This window comes from Callionymus lyra, chromosome 15 (assembly GCF_982586985.1).
Source record: "Callionymus lyra chromosome 15, fCalLyr1.hap1.1, whole genome shotgun sequence".
In the NCBI taxonomy this organism is placed as follows: domain Eukaryota; kingdom Metazoa; phylum Chordata; class Actinopteri; order Syngnathiformes; family Callionymidae; genus Callionymus; species Callionymus lyra.
Genome location: NC_141832.1, coordinates 23659366 through 23676455, shown reverse-complemented (window position 1 = coordinate 23676455; position 17090 = coordinate 23659366). Strand labels below are relative to the sequence as shown.

Below are 17090 nucleotides of genomic sequence, written 5' to 3'. Positions count from 1 at the left end.
GCTGCAGCAGGTCTCCATTTTTTTTTCCAGTGGCAGAGGAAGGAATAGAAAAGAGGGGGGAGGGTTGTGTTTAAAATGGCTTCCACCCTCGACCCCCCCTTGCGCCATCCAGACAAACCCATCCTTACATCGCCATGGCAACCACAGCTGCTAGAAGGACTCTATTGTGCCGGTAGATGCCGATAACCTTCATAAATGAACAAATGAAAACATTTATTGTGGGGGGAGAATAAAAGTAGCAAATATACTGGAACTAAACAAATATCATTCTGGGTCACAATATGAAACCGGTCCCATGTCTTCTTTGCATCCTCAGTCTAAGACACATGTCCAAAACTCGGCCTATAGAGTCATTTTATGTGGCCCAGAAGGACTTGAATTGAAGGACTTATTTTTTGAAAGCGTGAAATAGTACTTTTTTTTTCAATGAATCAATAATAATTCAAATAATTGTTTCTATATTTCTATAGTATTGTTACTTTTTCTTTGACACGTCACATTTGTTTACTTCCGTTTGAATTGATTCCTCAAAATATACGAAGATAAAAATAAAAAGGTAACTTATTCAGTTTACTTTGCAGTAACGTTTCAGTGTTATTTGTAGGAGACATGAAGCTCGATGTTACTTCGTGAAAAAAGGTTGTAATCACGTTGGATAAATCCTTCTCATGGACACACACAGCTTGAGAGAGTGTGTGTGTCCTCCTGCAGCTGATCAGATCTATATCCAAGTGTGTCTCCTCCTCCACCAGTGGGTCAGTGGGTCGGTCAGTAATCACTTCAGGGTCTGTGAAGGAGCGACGAGGGTCTGGAGGAAGATTACCAAGACCATTACATACACACCAGTTTTTATGCACGTTCAATGAATCTTGCCCGAAACCCCTCAAAAGCATGAAGCATTCAAGATATTGGATCATGTAATTAACAGTTTATAACAGCCCACAGCCACGAGGAGCTCAGTTGTTCAACACACACAATCATAAAGGATACACAAACACTGCTGGCAGGAATGGAGCCGCACAAACCGTCTGGGGAGCATTTGCTGCCAGAGACAAGTAATCCCTTAGGACAACACACACACACACGCACGCACACACACACACACATGCACGCGTGCACGGACACACACACACACATACACACACTCACACGCATGCATGCACACACACATTTATTTATGCAGAAACATACATCCATACACACACAAACATATGCGTGCGCACACACACAGACAAAAAAACACACCTACACACACGTACAAAAAAACACATACACACACGGACACTCACCTACACACACACACACCTACACACACACATGCACACAAACACACACCTATGGACACAAACACACACCTACGCACACACACACACATACACACACACACGTACACCTACACACACACACACACACATTCACATACACATGGACACAAACACACACCTACACACACACACACACACATGCACATACACATGGACACAAACACACACCTATGCACACACACACACGTACACCTACACACACGCACGCACGCACACACACACACACATACTACTACACACACGCACACACATACACACACACACACAAACACACACACACACACATACACATGGACACAACCCACACCTACGCACACACACACACACACACACACACACACATACACATGGACACAACCCACACCTACGCACACACACACACACGTACACACACACACACACACACACACAGGTGTTTTGTGTTTGTATGAAGTTTAGGTTGGTAATAAAAATGATCTGGACGCAGCTGTGGCGAAATGAAAAAGGGATAACGATAGAAAAGGAAGTGAAGTAGTTGAAGCTTAATTCAAATGCAGTCACCAACGTTTGAGCGGAAAGATGTACTTGCTGTGAGATCAGAACTAGACTTTAAAACATTCTATTCCTCCCTCCTGGAAGCGTATTTGTGTTTGTCCACCTGAATAAAAACAAACAAAATTTGTCATTTATAAGGTTTTGACTTTCAGGCTCTGACAGGTTCTCCCCAAACTCACTATTGAGAGAAAGCAGTAGAAGTTACAGTACAATGTTGGTCCTGCTCTTGATACTGTACATCAGCTCCGCTCTATTAGGATATATTGTAAATAAAATATTGAGAAAATCCAGATGCAAGACTGAAGCGGAACTTTTCTCTCTGTTCATTGAGTACTTGGAAGAAATGATTGGACCCAGTTCTTCTTTAAAGAGCCTCACTGTAGTTCTATCAACCTCTGATGAATCTCTTTCTGTCTTAGCTGTTAATATATTCCTCTGTGCAATAACAACAGATGTTGTCAAAGGTTTACGGTGAATAGATGATCCCACAAAACTTAATTGATCTATTTGAAGCCAACTTTTCTTCCCTAATTCTTAAAATTAGAAGCGACTTAGCTGGTCTTCATTATCAACCTCCTTAGTGAAGATTTATTTCACAATCTGTCTTGTTATCTGAAATAATGACAGCCTTGAAATCCTTTGAGCAACATTGAGTTCAACATAACGAGCAGATACTCTTCCAGATATCTTCAAATGAACAATTCCAAACGCATTTGGATTCTTTTTCTGTGAAGAACATGCACTTTTTTTTTGTTACTGCTTATTTGATTAATAGCGTTTTTATATTTATTTTTTATCTTATTTTATTTTTTGTGAAGAACCTGGAAAGAGTTATTTCTGGAAAACAATACATTTTTATGATTGTCACACTTTTTCCGGTTACAAATTGACACTCCATCAGAGAAGGGAAAGGTCATGTGGCCCTCACAGGAAAAAGTTTGGGGACCCCCTGGAAAAAGAATTACGATTTAAAAAGTATAACCTCCTGACTCTGAGTCTTGATGGAAAAGTAACTAAAATGTCAATTTTTTAGAATAGTAAATTTCCAATGATGCTAAAAAATACATTTTATGGGATGGCTAGCAGGATGAGTGGCTAGTTAGCTCAGACTTTCTCACAGAGAAATGTTATCTTAAGAGTAGTAAGGTTCAACTTGACTCACATGCTTGTCCTCATGTGTTCTCACAAAACAAAAGCAGGAGCCGGGGTGAAAGGTCATCTGCCTGAGGCTGAGGGGTTACAGCAGAGCGATGGCTCAGCTGAGTAGCATCATGATGGTCACACATCACTGTGACGTCAAAAAATGTATGAATGACTCATATTTTCACTTTAGAATTGAAAATGTCTTTATGATTGTGTGTAATATGTTTTTATACAGTTGAAATCTACAGTTAAATCAAAGTCTCATATAACACAAATTATTTGTATTGTAATTTGAAAAAAGTTATACCTTTTTTGGTAATCTATTTAAGCAAGGACGGATCTATACAGCCAGATGGTGGCCAATACGTTTGAATAATAAATATATGTGATCAAGTCACCGCTGGTCATCACTTGAGAGTCATGAGGGTTTATAAGCTACAAAACACGGTGAAACTTGTATTCATGAGTGATTTGTGCCTCTGGTGTCGTCTCATGCCAGGCGAGACTAAAACCTTCAGGCTCTTGCAGAATAAAGAAGCGTCGCTGCGTTTATAGTGGCCATCCGTGAGCGAATCAAAGTGATTGGTCGCGCTCACTCTGCTGAACAACAGAGCCTCCTGTCCCAGTGCTGTGCTGTGATTGGTGCAAACAAGTCACTCGCGCCGTCATGTGATTGACGTCATGAGTCAGCGACTTTGTCGGGACAGAGGTAGTAAAACGACGTTGAAGTTTTATCGAAAGCTGAAAGCTTTATTAGAAACGTACATACAGAAAGGAAGGCTAACAATCTTCAACTTTATTACTTTTGTCCCAAAAATATCTGTATAAAGAGGACGATCAAGACGGTTTCCCTCCAACTTAATAGTTTCATCAGAATAGACATTTTCAACTCGTTGTAAAAAGATGCAAAACATGAACACAACTGTAGGGAGACGGTGAGACGACACCAGGACACACAACGGTGCTAGAAGCGTCGGTAGTAGGGCAGCGGCGGTCCGTAGTGCATGGGCATGTCCAGGTTATCGTAGCGGTGATTGACAGGTGGGTTGTTCTGGTGGGGATTGTTCAAGGGGGCGAGGTGTTGCAAGGGGGGCACGTACGGCGCTGGGGGGAGGTGAGGAATGATCAGGGCCGCCCGGTGAAGGCGCGGTGGGACGAACAGTGGGGCTTGTATGGCGTGAGGGGGAGGAGGGGGGAGGCGAGGCGCGGGGTTGGGCGGGACGGCGGCGGCGGGGTTGCCCGGACATTTTCTCTTGGCGTCTTCAATGGTCACGGGAGGACCCACTCTCTTGGCAGAGTTCTCTGTAACTTAAACGCAAGGACAGATCAACATGGGTGTTCATAGAGGAACTGGACAAAGCAGCAACGATCAAGAAGCGTAGATTTGTAACCAGATGTACTGACCTGTTGTTTTCTTGTTAAGCTCCGCCTCCCCTTCTTTCTGGATCTCCTGAATGATTCTCTCGTCGTCTTGCTGCAGACACACAACATTCAGATGATCAACTTTTGTGTCGGTGTTCTCTGTGTCTCGGTGTGGTGCAGGTGTGTGGCCCCTCACCGTGGGGTCGGTCCAGAGCGAGCACTTGTGGCAGTGTCGACAGGGGGCGCCGGGCGAGCGGGCGTGCTGGCAGAAGTGCTCGTAGCCTTGGATGGGTTTCCTGCAGAGGTAGCACATGGAGCGTCCGCAGCGACATCCCATCCTGTTGCAGCCCTCGGACTTCACCAGTCCGGTGCCGCACTTGTCGCACTTCCTGACCCGGGCCGCCGTCATGCGCTCCTCGCTGTCACACACAGGAAGTGAAGGAGGGTTAAAGAAAGAAAGAGACTCTTTTTGTAATGTGCATGATCAAGAGAGGAAGTTTGATCCACTTCCTCATTACGTCAACACCAGGAAGCAAGAGGATCAGCAACCGTCTCCAAACAGGAAGTGCTGCACAGGAAGCAGCCTGGTAACTTCCTGGCTTGCTCTCTCTGTGAAACATTTGGTTTCTGTGTGGCCCACTTACAAGAGGACCCTCATGCGGATCTCGTCTCGTTCCACGACTTGCTCGCAGGTCTTCCCCGCGTGCTGGTTCCACTGGATGTGGCACTTCCTGCAGCTTTCCTGAACACAGAGAGGTAGACGTTAGACATTTTGGAGCTGCAGTCTGGTCTAGGCGTGGCTGCAGACGTGCTCGCCATCGACTCCCCGGTTGCCTGGAAACAGCAGCTCTGCTCTGGGCTGCCTCTTCTCTGCCAACATCAGTTGGAGGACACAAGGCCTGACACGCTCCCACTTGTCGTGCCCGGTTCCTGCTGACCCTCTGCTAAGTGAGGTCACCATGAAACTTTGATCGCTCATCTAATATTAAAATGAAGGAAATGCTGCGTTGCGTTCCTAGGCTTCACTCAGGCTGTTCTTCTGCTCCTGACCACATGTGACGCGTCTAACAACTAGGTCGAGCCTCTTGTAAAAAGGACTCAATTCTCAGAAAGCCAAATGACTGACTTTTCTAGAAGATGATGCTGAAACCGAGGTGTGTGGCTAAATAGTAAAGAAGGAAATGAGCCAGATAACAAATCTTATCACATTTTTGCTGATGACATCGAGCTCTACTGCTCTTTTGATCCAACTGAGCCCCAGAGGCTGAACAGCTTAGTCAATTGTTTGCTAGAAATCAAACAATGGCTGAGTAAAAACACTTTGCAGCTAAATGTGGACAAAACTGAAACTCTGGTGATTGCTCCTGATGATAAGGTTCAAGGGTTGAGTCAGTACTTGGGTGACTTAGGTCAGTCTGTCAAACTGAGCCTGAGAAACCTGGGTGTTGTATTTGACAAAGACATGTCTATTGTTCAACACTGCAGAAAACTGACCAGAAACTGTTTCCTTCAACTGAGAAAAATCTCTAAACTTAGGAAAATGTTGTCGGAATATGATCGGGAGCTTGTAATCCATGCGTTTGTTTCTTCTCGTCTGGACTATTGTAACAGTTTGTTTTCATGTCTTAACAAGAAGGAGCTGTCTCGCCTGCAGTTGATTCAGAACTCTGCAGCAAGAATTCTGACCCACTATAGTAGAAGAACTCACATTTCTCCGATCCTTAAAACTCTTCACTGGCTTCCAGTTTCTTTCAGGATCAACTTTAAAATTCTGGTTCTTACTTTCAGATCTATTCATGGTCAGGCTCCTCCTTACATCACTGATCTGATCCAGCCTTACACCCCAGCTCGGGCTCTGAGGTCTGTGGAGCAGAATCTACTGATGGTTCCTCGCACACGGTTCAGGACCAGAGGAGAGAAATCCTTCCAGGCTGTTGCTCCTAAGCTTTGGAACGATCTTCCTCTCTCTGCGCTTGATGGAGTCTACTGACTCCTTTAAGAAACATCTTAAGACGTTTCTATTTGTTCAGGCTTTTTCTTGATTTTCTGGAACTCCTGTTGTGTTATCAGTTTTATCTTGATCTTTAAAATATATACTTTATTGAATATTGTTTTGATTGTTTAAGCGCTTTTTGACCCTGGTCTGGAAAAGCGCTATACAAATAAAAATTACTTACTTACTTACTAACTATTGATAGAACAATAAAAAAGGACCCACATGTTTTAAGAGCGATAAAAAGAACGTTGGACTTCATGTACAAAGTCGGATGACACATGGTCGGCTGATGAAAGATCGCCTCCTAGCGGCGGCTATTTAGAGAGCAAGTTCTCGCAGCTGGTGACATTTTAGAAGGGAGTGTCTCCTCGTCTGGACCGTGAGTGTTGATGTAATGTGACAAAAGGTCACGATAAATCTACCACATCATGCAAACACGACGCGGGGACAAGAGCAGCTGCCACACTGATGCTCTGGTTAGCTGGTGACAGTCGGACGTTCACACCTGCTCACTTCATTCATAAACTTCTATGAAAACATGCGAGTGTTAGCCATGCATCGCGGGTGACACATCGCCAACATTTGAAGACACCAGGGTGCTTAGATAACTTGAAGTGTGGCGTGATCACGGTGCCGCATTGAGAAACATGATGAGATAAACACTTGATTAATGTCTGTCACGAGGAAAAAGGAGCCACGGTCCGGAACTCTGACTCAAACTGAGTGATACACAAGTAAAAAGAGCAACAATCTCAAGCCTACAGATGCTGCTCGTCACTTCAGTCACAGGGAAGTTTCTAGCCTCCATATATATTCCTGACATGGGCAAAGTCCTGCTGCTGTCCTCATGGCCTACTTTTCACTTCCTTCATTTCATGAAGTAATGGAACACAAAGCAGAACCAGTCCAAAACTTCCTCTCTCAAAGACACATGGAAGACATTAGCGTCGCTGTGTTGAGCCCGGGACAGGCGGGGAGGGAGAATCTGGGTCAGATATGATCCGAACCCCGTTTGAATTAATGGGACAAAGGTTCTCCACCAGTTAGAAACCAGTATAAAGGGAGTGGTCGACCAATGACGAGGCTGGAAGGAGGAAGACGGGTGGGCACGCTCATGTGTGCTGGTTACATAATGGAGCCCCTCCCTGATCCTCCACGGCATGAGGGAGAGTCTCACCAGTTACAGGGCTGATGGTGGACAGAAGATCCATTTCAACTTCATCACTGGAAATGTGATGACGCAGTGACAAAACAAGGATCTGTGGACATTGCATAAACCAAATACACCACACAAGTCTACTCTTCAGGGTCATGCCTCACCCTCGGCATGTCTGGGTGTGTAACAGAATACAGATGTGCAGTCACATTGCACCACTGAGTAACGGGCGCCATCTACTGGCTCAGAGTCAGAGCGTCATTAAAAGCTTCATAAAGAAAATATTAACAGTGGAAGTCGGCAGAACATTTACGATTTTATTTTAAAAAGAATGTTAATAATCACATGTAATAATAATTAACATTAAATATACAACTGGAAATTTAAACCTAAATAATAAATAATTTTGATGACTTAAAAAACAGACAACCTGACTTTGTCTATTGTCATCTTTCACTTCAAAAACACATGTACTATAAACATTTGAGAAATCTATTTCGCTGCGATTTAATATATTAATTATCTAGTAGTGAATCAGAACAATTCGAAAATGTTAGTTAGATTTTACTCTACGGAGCTCTCGTCTTACTGATCTCACGAGGTCCGCGAAGAAAAAGTCAAAGGGATGGAATGTGCCCCCCTCTAAAAATCACCCACGCAGAGGCTGTGTTCATCTCAAAAGAGAGATAAGCTTCAAGATTTATGTCAATTGTAAAAAACCCAGACGCAAATTCCACTGGTTTTAAGATAAGGCTGAAATAAAGCAACTATAAGCAGAGGACTCCCACTTCCATCGAAACTCCATTTGCATTAATCAGATTTTCTTTGACAACATAGTGTCTTTTTCATCAGAACATTCTTGCAATTGTTGCAGATTTCTACGCAAATGTACTCTCTTATCATTCCTCAGACAGAGAGAAGAAAAACAAACCCATGGGAACCAAGGTCACGACCTCTCTATAGCCTTTTTCTTTCAATGAGACAAAGACCGGAGGAACAGCCTGACGATGGTGATTAAAGATGGAGCAAACATTAGATTAAAATAAATGTATTAGAAGTTCATCGTGTGTCAGGATTCAAAGAAAATTATTACCAGGAACAGGTGTGTGTAGGTGTGTGCGTTTTATGGGTAAACTTCACGGCACAAGACAGACACTGCTTGCAGACCAACCTTGCGACATCGAGGGTTAGGGCAGCTGAAGAGGAACACTTGCTTGTCCAGCAGGGCTGGGAAGTTGCAAAAAGGACACCTGTGAATAACAAGGAGGGAGCGTGATGAGGAAAAGGAACAGGGGATTATTTCTGATAGGCAGAGCATAAAGCTTCATCTGATTAAGTGTGCACACAATGGGATGGAAACATGTGCTTCCTCCCCACGATTAAAACCTTAAAATAATTGAACGAGTGAGAGAGTTATTCACTCACCGTACTAGCTCGTCCGCACAGGTGGCAGCAACAGCCTCCTCTGCCTGCCGCTCATAATATTTACAGAGGATGTTCTCTGGAAGAACCTTCTCCAGCTCACATACGGGAAAGGAGCAAGGGCAGCCCCCCTGCATGCAGCTCAACTCAGACTAAGAGAGTAAACACAATGAATTCAAGTGACTAATGTTACTTACAAAGTGGATAAAAAACAAACATGTGAAACGGAATTTAGATGGAGTTTACATGCTGATAGATCATGATTAATGTGTCATCCTACGGATAACAAATAACATTAGTCTCACAAGTTATTTGAACTTTTAGGATTGATCTCCATCACGTGAATTTTTCGGACCCTTGACTCACCCTTCCAGAGCCGAACACGGCCTCCTGAGCGTACTTGACGAGGCATTCTTTGCAGAACAAGTGACCATCCGAGCACTGCGTCATCTTCTCGAAGGCAAACTCCCCACAGCAGCACCCACACTCAATCAGCTGACCGTCCTGGAGAACATCTTAATTAATTTGAGCGTTTCCACCTTCATTAATGTGGTTTTCTTCACCCATCATGTAGTTATAATATGAACTCACGTTTTTATATTCGTCCTCGTTGACCTGCAGAGCCAACAGGAAGTCCTGATGCTGAAAGAATCAACACGTTGAATAAACTTTGAAAAAAAGACCCACAAAACAAGCTCACCTCTGCCCATTCCTTCCTCTTCTGCTGGAAGAATGAAAGCTCCTTCTGCACAGAAGCGTTTAGGTTGGTGTACGTTCTGTAGTAGCGCCGGTCGTTCTCCAGGAAATGCATCCTCTTCTGAAACTTGACCAGACCTGGTGGAAGAAAATTATCTTAAGAATCATGCACGATATATACCAGGGGTGGTCCATGATATTATTCTAGTGTACAATTATTTCAAATTATTATCAGAATAATAATGAAAATAAAAACAAATAAGTAAATTCTGGGAGTAACATAAATACAATTAAAAACATGGACTCATTGGACTTTTATTTTCAGTTTAATAATTGCCAATAAACATACTATTATTAGGTAGGAAAACAACAACAAAAATGTTTATTATTATAATGCAATATAATAAAATGTTGTCGTTGACAGTATAGAGAACGTCTTAAACAGGCCTTGCCGTAATCTCGTCACTTTGAAACAATAAAAAGAGTAACTTAAAGGGCAACTAATGTGTTGATTTAAGTGTCTCTTAAATTGATCTTGAACCTCCATTTTTCTCATTAGTATGTGTCTTTTTGTACAAACCTCTTTTTTTTATAAAGATATCCACATTATAATATGCGCTTTACTATAAGTATCTCTGCCCACTGAAAACACAGTTTTTGCTGAGACGAAGTCTCGTCCATGCTGCACGACATTGACTTCACTCTGCTGTAATTGGACAGACGGGTTCCTTCTGGCTCTCTAAACTAATCAGACCTCGTCTGGCAACAAGCTCCTTTTTGGACAACCTTTCAAGGTTTGCACTCAGGGAATCTGGGATGTTAATTTGTTTCAACTCATTCATAAATTTATGTGGCTCCACCAGAACTTCTTTATACACAGGTTTTATCAGCTCGGTCACGTAACCTAGAGAAGAAGAGATATTTTTAATAGAATGACAGATTCATCCATTTTCTTAACAGCAGCAGCTAATAATCTGAAATAACCCACTGGTATCAATAACTTTAAAAAAACAACAAATGTTAATTTTAATTCAGTTCACAATAAAAGAAATGTCTTACTTTCAACTTGTTTCATTAAGTTACCTAAAGTTGGGTGACAAGATAATATAGGGAATGTCTAGCTCAACCGTGAAACTTGTACAGTGCCATGTTGGCGTATAAAAAAACTAAGGTTTGCTGCCTAATGCTCACATTACAACAAGAACAAAGAGCAGAAGAAACTTATACCGGGTTTAAGTAAAGATTAGATATTGAGTCACAAATAACATGAAGGTTTTGTGTTTAACTGCTTAGTAAATATTGTTGTAGTCAGTATAGTTAAATGTTACAACGAACTTTGCCGACATTTCTACATTGCTACATCCTTCACTTACTTTCTGTAATGAGTCCTCAGTGGCACCATGTAGAGTTGAAATAGTAGTCGTATCACATGCTGTCGTTCGGCGAATCCAGCGTCGAACTGAGTCTCAACAATAGTCTTCATAGTAACGCTTGGAAACAAAAAATCTTCCAATTGCTGCGATCCTTAGGTCTGTTCACTGGCTGCCAGTTTCTTTCAGGATCAACTTTAAAATTCTGGTTCTTACCTTCTTCGTTTCTTTCGTTCTTACTCAGAACTATTCATGGTCAGGCTCCTCCTTACATCAGTGATCTGATCCAGCCTTACACCCCAGCTCGGGCTCTGAGGTCTGCAGAATCTACTGGTCTACTAGGTTCCAGGACCTAGGCTCCAAAGCTTTGGAACGATCTTCCTCTCTCTCTGTGCTTGATGGAGTCTACTGACTCTGAAGATATTTTTATATATTTTTTACACTTTTCATTAATATTCTGAGACTACTGTGTTTGTCTCGGTGTTGTCTTGAAGTATATATTTTATGGAGTATCGTTTTGATTGTCTAAGCGCTTTGTGACCTTGGTCTGGAAAAGCACATTAGTTGCCGTTTAAAGTAACCAAGTTATTTTTGAAAGAAGTAACGATTAACTTTTACCAAGCTACTGTTTTTAAGTAACTTGCCCAACACTGCTTGTGACCAAATTTAACTTAAAACCAAAAAAAAAAAACTGTTTTAAAAAGACTCAGTTTTACCTTACACTTTGGATTCAACTTACCTTGCTCAAAGCAGAAGTCGATGTAGCAGCAGTTGGTGGACGACTTGCTGCGTCGTCTCTTTCCTGAGGGGTTGCCTGAGTCTTGCCACTTCTTCAGAGCTTCACATAAGGCCTGCAGGGGGCAGAAGAAAGCACGTGTGAGACCTGTCAGGTGTTTTGAGGAGCATCATTTAATGGCGTCTGCTACCTTGCGTGTGATTGCATAGTGTCCCTTCATTACATTGAGGGCCCATTTTATATCCTGACAGCTGATCATTCGGAAGTCGGCCATGAGCAAGTCGGCGGCCTGCATCATGGCCTCTGGCTCCACCAGCCCCAGCTTGGTGAAATCAAAGAGGTCCTCCGACACCTGGAGGAACATGTGGGTCACATACACACACTTGCACATCATTATGAAACCACAGACTTCAGGATTTCCCAAAAAATTTTAGGAAAGCTGCAGTCCTCAGGATTTCATTTAAAGATTACAATAACGCACAAACCTCTGTGGGCGTGTCTCCAGACTCCAGTAGGATGCTGGTAAGTGCGGCTGTGGCTGCGTCCTTTCTTGGATAGCCAGGGGTCTCTAGCAGCATGTTACAAATTCTGAGACAGATAAAGAGGACAAAAAGGTCAGTAATTCCAAAAGTCTCTTCTGTGACTTTATTACAGATAAGAGGTTTTAATGTGTTCACACTTCAATTCATGTTAACTTTGATATTAAGGAAATTCAATTTAAAGGAAATCTGCATTTTCTTTTGCTCCAATTAGAACTGCTGTTAGAAGCATCACATTATGCAATAATCAGTACCCATCCCCACTTTTTGTGTGCTTCAGATAAGTTTCTCTGGCTACTGTTGGACACATTTCCAACTGGATTTGGCCCACACCCCTCAGGTTTGAAATTGACAGTATGAAGATGACATAATGTTATAGGTATACTATTCTTATGCAACAAAAGTTACCTCATAATCTTTATAAACAACATAATTCACCTATTGTTTTCTTGTAATGATGACTGAAGAAGGCAACACAGCAACACACAAAAACTTACACATTCAAGTCATTCACATTATTCTTCTGGGCCAGTTCTGCTACATAGGCTTCTTGGACATCTGGGAAAAGATCCAGCTAAGGGACATAGGAGATATAAGGGTATTTAGACAGAGAGGAAAAAGTTTGTGCACAATTCACCCAGTCACTCACCACTCCAGCAACAAGGGTTCTGATATGCTCTGGCTGCACTTGTGGCACAGACGGACCCGGCCTTGCGTCCTCTATCCTTGGAGCATCCTCTATTCTTGGAACGTCCTCTGGTGCAGGAGGAACAACAACCTGAGCGGGTGCTGGCGCTTGGTTAACCACTTCTGCGCCTCCAGCCGCTGGGTGGGCCGCTTCATGGTTGGCACGAGTTTCTCCAGGGGGGCCGGGGGCCGCATGATCCCTGTAAGGCATTCCAATATTGAGGCCATGGGGTAACGCTGCCCCAGTGATGACACCCATTTGTCGACGTTGGTTAGCTCCCATTGGCGCCTGACTCCCGAGGATGATGCGGTGACCCGCCTCTGGAGGTCCGAGCCTCTCTGGAGCTGCAGCTATTAGCACTGCAGGTTGTAATGGCTGAGGAGCTTGGGGGGCAGGTGGTGGTGCATGAGCAGGTGTCTGAGCCATAGGATGTGGTTCAATCTGGATTAAGTTTCCCTGCAGCCTGAATCTGGGCTCTTGCACAGGCTTGTGATGGGGTCCAGTGATCAGAGCAAAGGCTTTTATAGGTTGCTGTGGAAGGACTTCTGATTTGACCTGTAGACTCGTGGAGGGTGGGGTGGAAGTCCCACTTGTCTGAGGCTGATGTGCAGAGGAATGACTGGCGGGAAGATTGTCTACAGTTACTGCGCTTGTACTGGCATTTTCTTTTGATGGATGTGTGAAGGCTATTGAAACCAACTTTTGGGTTGAAGGAACCGGCGGATGCTTGCTGAGTCCAGATGTGCCAGAGGCCTGAGTGGGCATCTTCAGCAGTTCTCTGGGTGGGATGGGGTTGGCCTGAGAATTGGTGGAGGTAGATGTCTGAATAGGAGATATTGCCCGGACCTCCACTTGTAAATGTTCTGTTGTATTGCCCGCAGGCGGTCTGTTTGTGTCCAATCTTGGCTGTGTAGTTGATGTGCTGGGCTGTGGCTCTTTCAGTACGGATATCCGGACTGCTGAGGCATCACTGGAGGTAGAAGGTGCAGCAGAGCCAGGGTCCGTGTTGAAAACCCCAAGAGACGTGCTACTTTGTCCAAAAGATGGAACTGTGTTGGCTCTGCTCCACTTTGCTGCGGGCCGGATTAAGTGTCTGTGCAAAGGAGTAATTTGCTACAAGAGAAAAGCATGGTTAAAATAATAGTGCCTTTTCATATAATCAGTGTGAATGTAGTGCAAGTATAATTATTGAGTAACGTCTCCTCCATTATGGTGGGAAGGTAGTGCGAAGAAGCAGTTTAATTGGACAATCATCTTACATGCTAACCATTACACTGGATGGAAGGAGACGACCATAGGCCATCAAAGAGAAATTGTAATTTCCCCAGTTTTTTATTTTAATTATATCACTCAGCCGAAATAAACTAACTTTTTTTATTCTTAACCAGCAACAGGGCTCATTATAAACCGGTCTACACATTTCATAACAGATTGTCTACAGTTTTGCATCCTCTTAAGTAGTTATCAAATCATGTTACGCACCTCTAGTATGCTGACATCATCATCATCATCTGGGACTAAGACAGGAGTTCCATGATTTGAATTGGCTGGTTCCTCATCCGAGTCATCTGAAATGGTGATGAGTTCCCTCTTACGTGACCGAGAGCCTGAAGATTTGAGTTTTGTTTAGTGTTCAGTGAAAATATTAATGAAAAAGAAACAAAGCTAGTGCTGAGACCCATTTTCTCTTCTCTACTAAAGTGATATTTTAAGTGTTAATTTGCTATTTTAAATGTTAAGATTATTTAATTAAGCATTAAAAATAAAGTTGTACCTTACCTTGCCCTATAACATGGAAATGAACAAAAATATTTGGGTCTTTAAAGGCTTTATAATAATAATCTATAGTGAGCTTTTGTCTTCATTCTTCATAAAGGCAAAAAGTCAGAAGCAAAGAGAATAGAGCCACCGGTAGGACAGGGATGTCAAACTGCTCCAGAAAAGGTTTTTGTTCCAACCAATCAAGCACACATGAGTTAAATAATCAGGGTTGGCTTTAACCATAGACATATATACTGTACATAGACACTGCATCGACTGCAAACAGATGTGTATAAAGCGCCGCCATCTTGGTACAGTGCCATCAGAGGCAGCAACACATTCACATATGCAGGGAAAGTTTTAAAATACAATTATTTGTTGAATCCTGGGACGATTTTCAAACAGTTTGGTCCGTATTTATTTTATCTATCAAATTCATCATATTCAAAATGTGTTTTTATCTGGTCCGAGGTTTGAAAAAAAAAAACCTGTAAAAAAGCTTTACAAATGAGCGAGTTATGAACACTTTTATAGTGTAAACACATCATTCCTCTATAGACGTAATGCACTGTAGGAGCGAGTGCCACCATCTTCAGACGCCTGATTGGTTCAACTATATATAAGTTAAGTTTAATTCTTATTTGGAATTTGCCCTAATGTAAGACTGCCAATGCTGCATGTTAACTGGAGGAAAGGTTCTCCATACAACACTTACCTTGGCTGCGGTGAATGTTGAAACTTGCCAAGTGAATGACTTCATCGTCGCTGTATCCTTCTGCCATCATGATACTCAACCCACCTGCCTCCAGACGTGGCCAATAGTCACTGCTTGACAGGGAACATCTACGAATACAAAGTCAGGTTTGGCTTTTAGCACAACATTTATGTTATTACCTATCCAAATAGACCACAACATATTCAGGGACAGAGAGAGCCAGTTAGAATTTATAACACACTCGTATATTGAACATAGTTTGTGTCCCCTTTGTAGTTTCACTTCTTAATGCTTTGCCAAAAGGAAAGGACTAAAGGCTGGAACCACACCCGCTTAAAACACTCTGATCATACGACATCACAACACAAGTGACAATAAAATGAACGATAATACTAACAGTACCGTGAACTTTTCTCAATCTCAAGCGAACAACAACTTAAAACCAAAGAGAGAATGTGAACGTTTCTGATAAGGATTGAAGTGAACTGCAGTCTTCTAACTGATGTGAAAATATTTGTCTAATCTTAACTAATAAACCAGTCCACGGTGAACGAGAAAGGCTGCATTAGTTTTATTTTATCCCTGTAATTTCACATGTTAAATACAGTTTGGGAAACCTCCTCTTTCGAAATACGTAAAACGCCTGAATACTTTAAAGTGTCCTTTGGTTTCGATAAGCTAGCAACGGTTAGCTAAGCTAGCTAGCTCACGAGTGCTAGCAACAAACCAATAACATTCATTTTCAAGACCCTAATATTGTTTGTAAAGGTTAACGTTCGACAAATATTGAAAAATAAAAAACATTACCGCAACGCGGTGTCGGACAAACCGTTTCTAAACGTCTTGTTGGCGGCACTAACGATCTGTTAATAACCAAATAAACCAAAACAAGAACATTCGCGACGTCACGCATTGAACCGTCGAACGTCTCCGGGTGCATTGTGGGAAATGAAGTCTAACAGACTTCCCAGCGCTGCGCAGTTATTTGGTTTTAAAGCTTTACTTCACTGAGAAACTTTTTTCACAACTTGGAAGCAAGCAGCTGAAAATATTTTTGTAAAGCGAAATTGATTTTAGGATAGTACATATATCTTATTGACTAGAGCAGTTTGATGTTAATCGATCCAAGCACTTGTTATTATTGTATTATAACAGTCTGGGTTCTATTCCTTACGATTCTCTGTGCAAACTGTGGCTCCCAGTGGCCGAATTTAGAATCATAATGTTTTCTTAGAACTTCACCAAAACGTGAAGAATCCTACCAGGATGACATTGGAGTAGATGACGCGGTCCTCTACATGTTTCAGTGGTTTGTGTCCTTCCTGGGTGGGACTGGAGGTTCCGTGAGGCTGATGTTATTTTCACTTCACCAGTGCTTTAATACCATTGAAGATTGGAGTGGTTCCTATTTTTACCAACTGGATCCACAACTACTCCACTGTACGGCCACAGTTTGTCAGACTAGGGTGTATGGAACTGTGGTTGGCAATAAAGGGGCACCACAAGGTACCCTTCTGCCCCCCCTTTCTTTTCACAATTTTGGACTGGAGCGAGTAAAATGGTCTTATCCTTAACATGTCCGAGACCGAGAACATGATCATTATGACTTTGCAGGAATCTCTTTCAACCGTCACAGTGAATAGAGAG

The 17090-nt window shown here is 42.6% G+C and overlaps 1 protein-coding gene across 3 annotated transcripts; it reads right to left on the bottom strand.

The window, feature by feature from the left end:
- Nucleotides 1-3760: 3760 nt before the first annotated feature.
- rnf216 (ring finger protein 216) lies at nucleotides 3761-16361 on the bottom strand. Of its 3 annotated transcripts, none has more exons than XM_087808835.1 (17): nucleotides 16251-16361; nucleotides 15444-15571; nucleotides 14450-14574; nucleotides 12929-14080; nucleotides 12777-12853; nucleotides 12226-12328; nucleotides 11931-12092; nucleotides 11744-11855; nucleotides 9639-9772; nucleotides 9530-9580; nucleotides 9305-9442; nucleotides 8942-9090; nucleotides 8688-8766; nucleotides 5009-5106; nucleotides 4561-4783; nucleotides 4407-4476; nucleotides 3761-4304 (listed from the first exon to the last, which is right to left on the bottom strand). In XM_087808835.1, the coding sequence occupies exons 2-17, from the start codon at nucleotides 15511-15513 to the stop codon at nucleotides 3967-3969; spliced, it is 3081 nt and encodes a 1026-aa protein (XP_087664961.1). In that variant the 5' UTR covers nucleotides 15514-15571; nucleotides 16251-16361; the 3' UTR covers nucleotides 3761-3966. The 3 variants fall into 3 exon arrangements, with proteins under 3 accessions (XP_087664961.1, XP_087664959.1, XP_087664960.1); XM_087808833.1 differs by having other exon boundaries at nucleotides 3762-4310; XM_087808834.1 differs by having other exon boundaries at nucleotides 3762-4310; nucleotides 16273-16292.
- Between the last annotated feature and the right edge of the window lie 729 nt (nucleotides 16362-17090).

Excerpts from the sequence above, each read along its gene's own strand:
- rnf216 (XM_087808833.1), bottom strand. The coding sequence starts at position 15,513 with ATGATGGCAGAAGGATACAGCGACGATGAAGTCATTCACTTGGCAAGT. Across the intron at positions 14,081-14,449 it reads ATGATGTCAGCATACTAGAG|CAAATTACTCCTTTGCACAG; the intron begins GTGCGTAACATG and ends TTTCTCTTGTAG. Across the intron at positions 12,854-12,928 it reads GAACCCTTGTTGCTGGAGTG|CTGGATCTTTTCCCAGATGT; the intron begins GTGAGTGACTGG and ends TATGTCCCTTAG.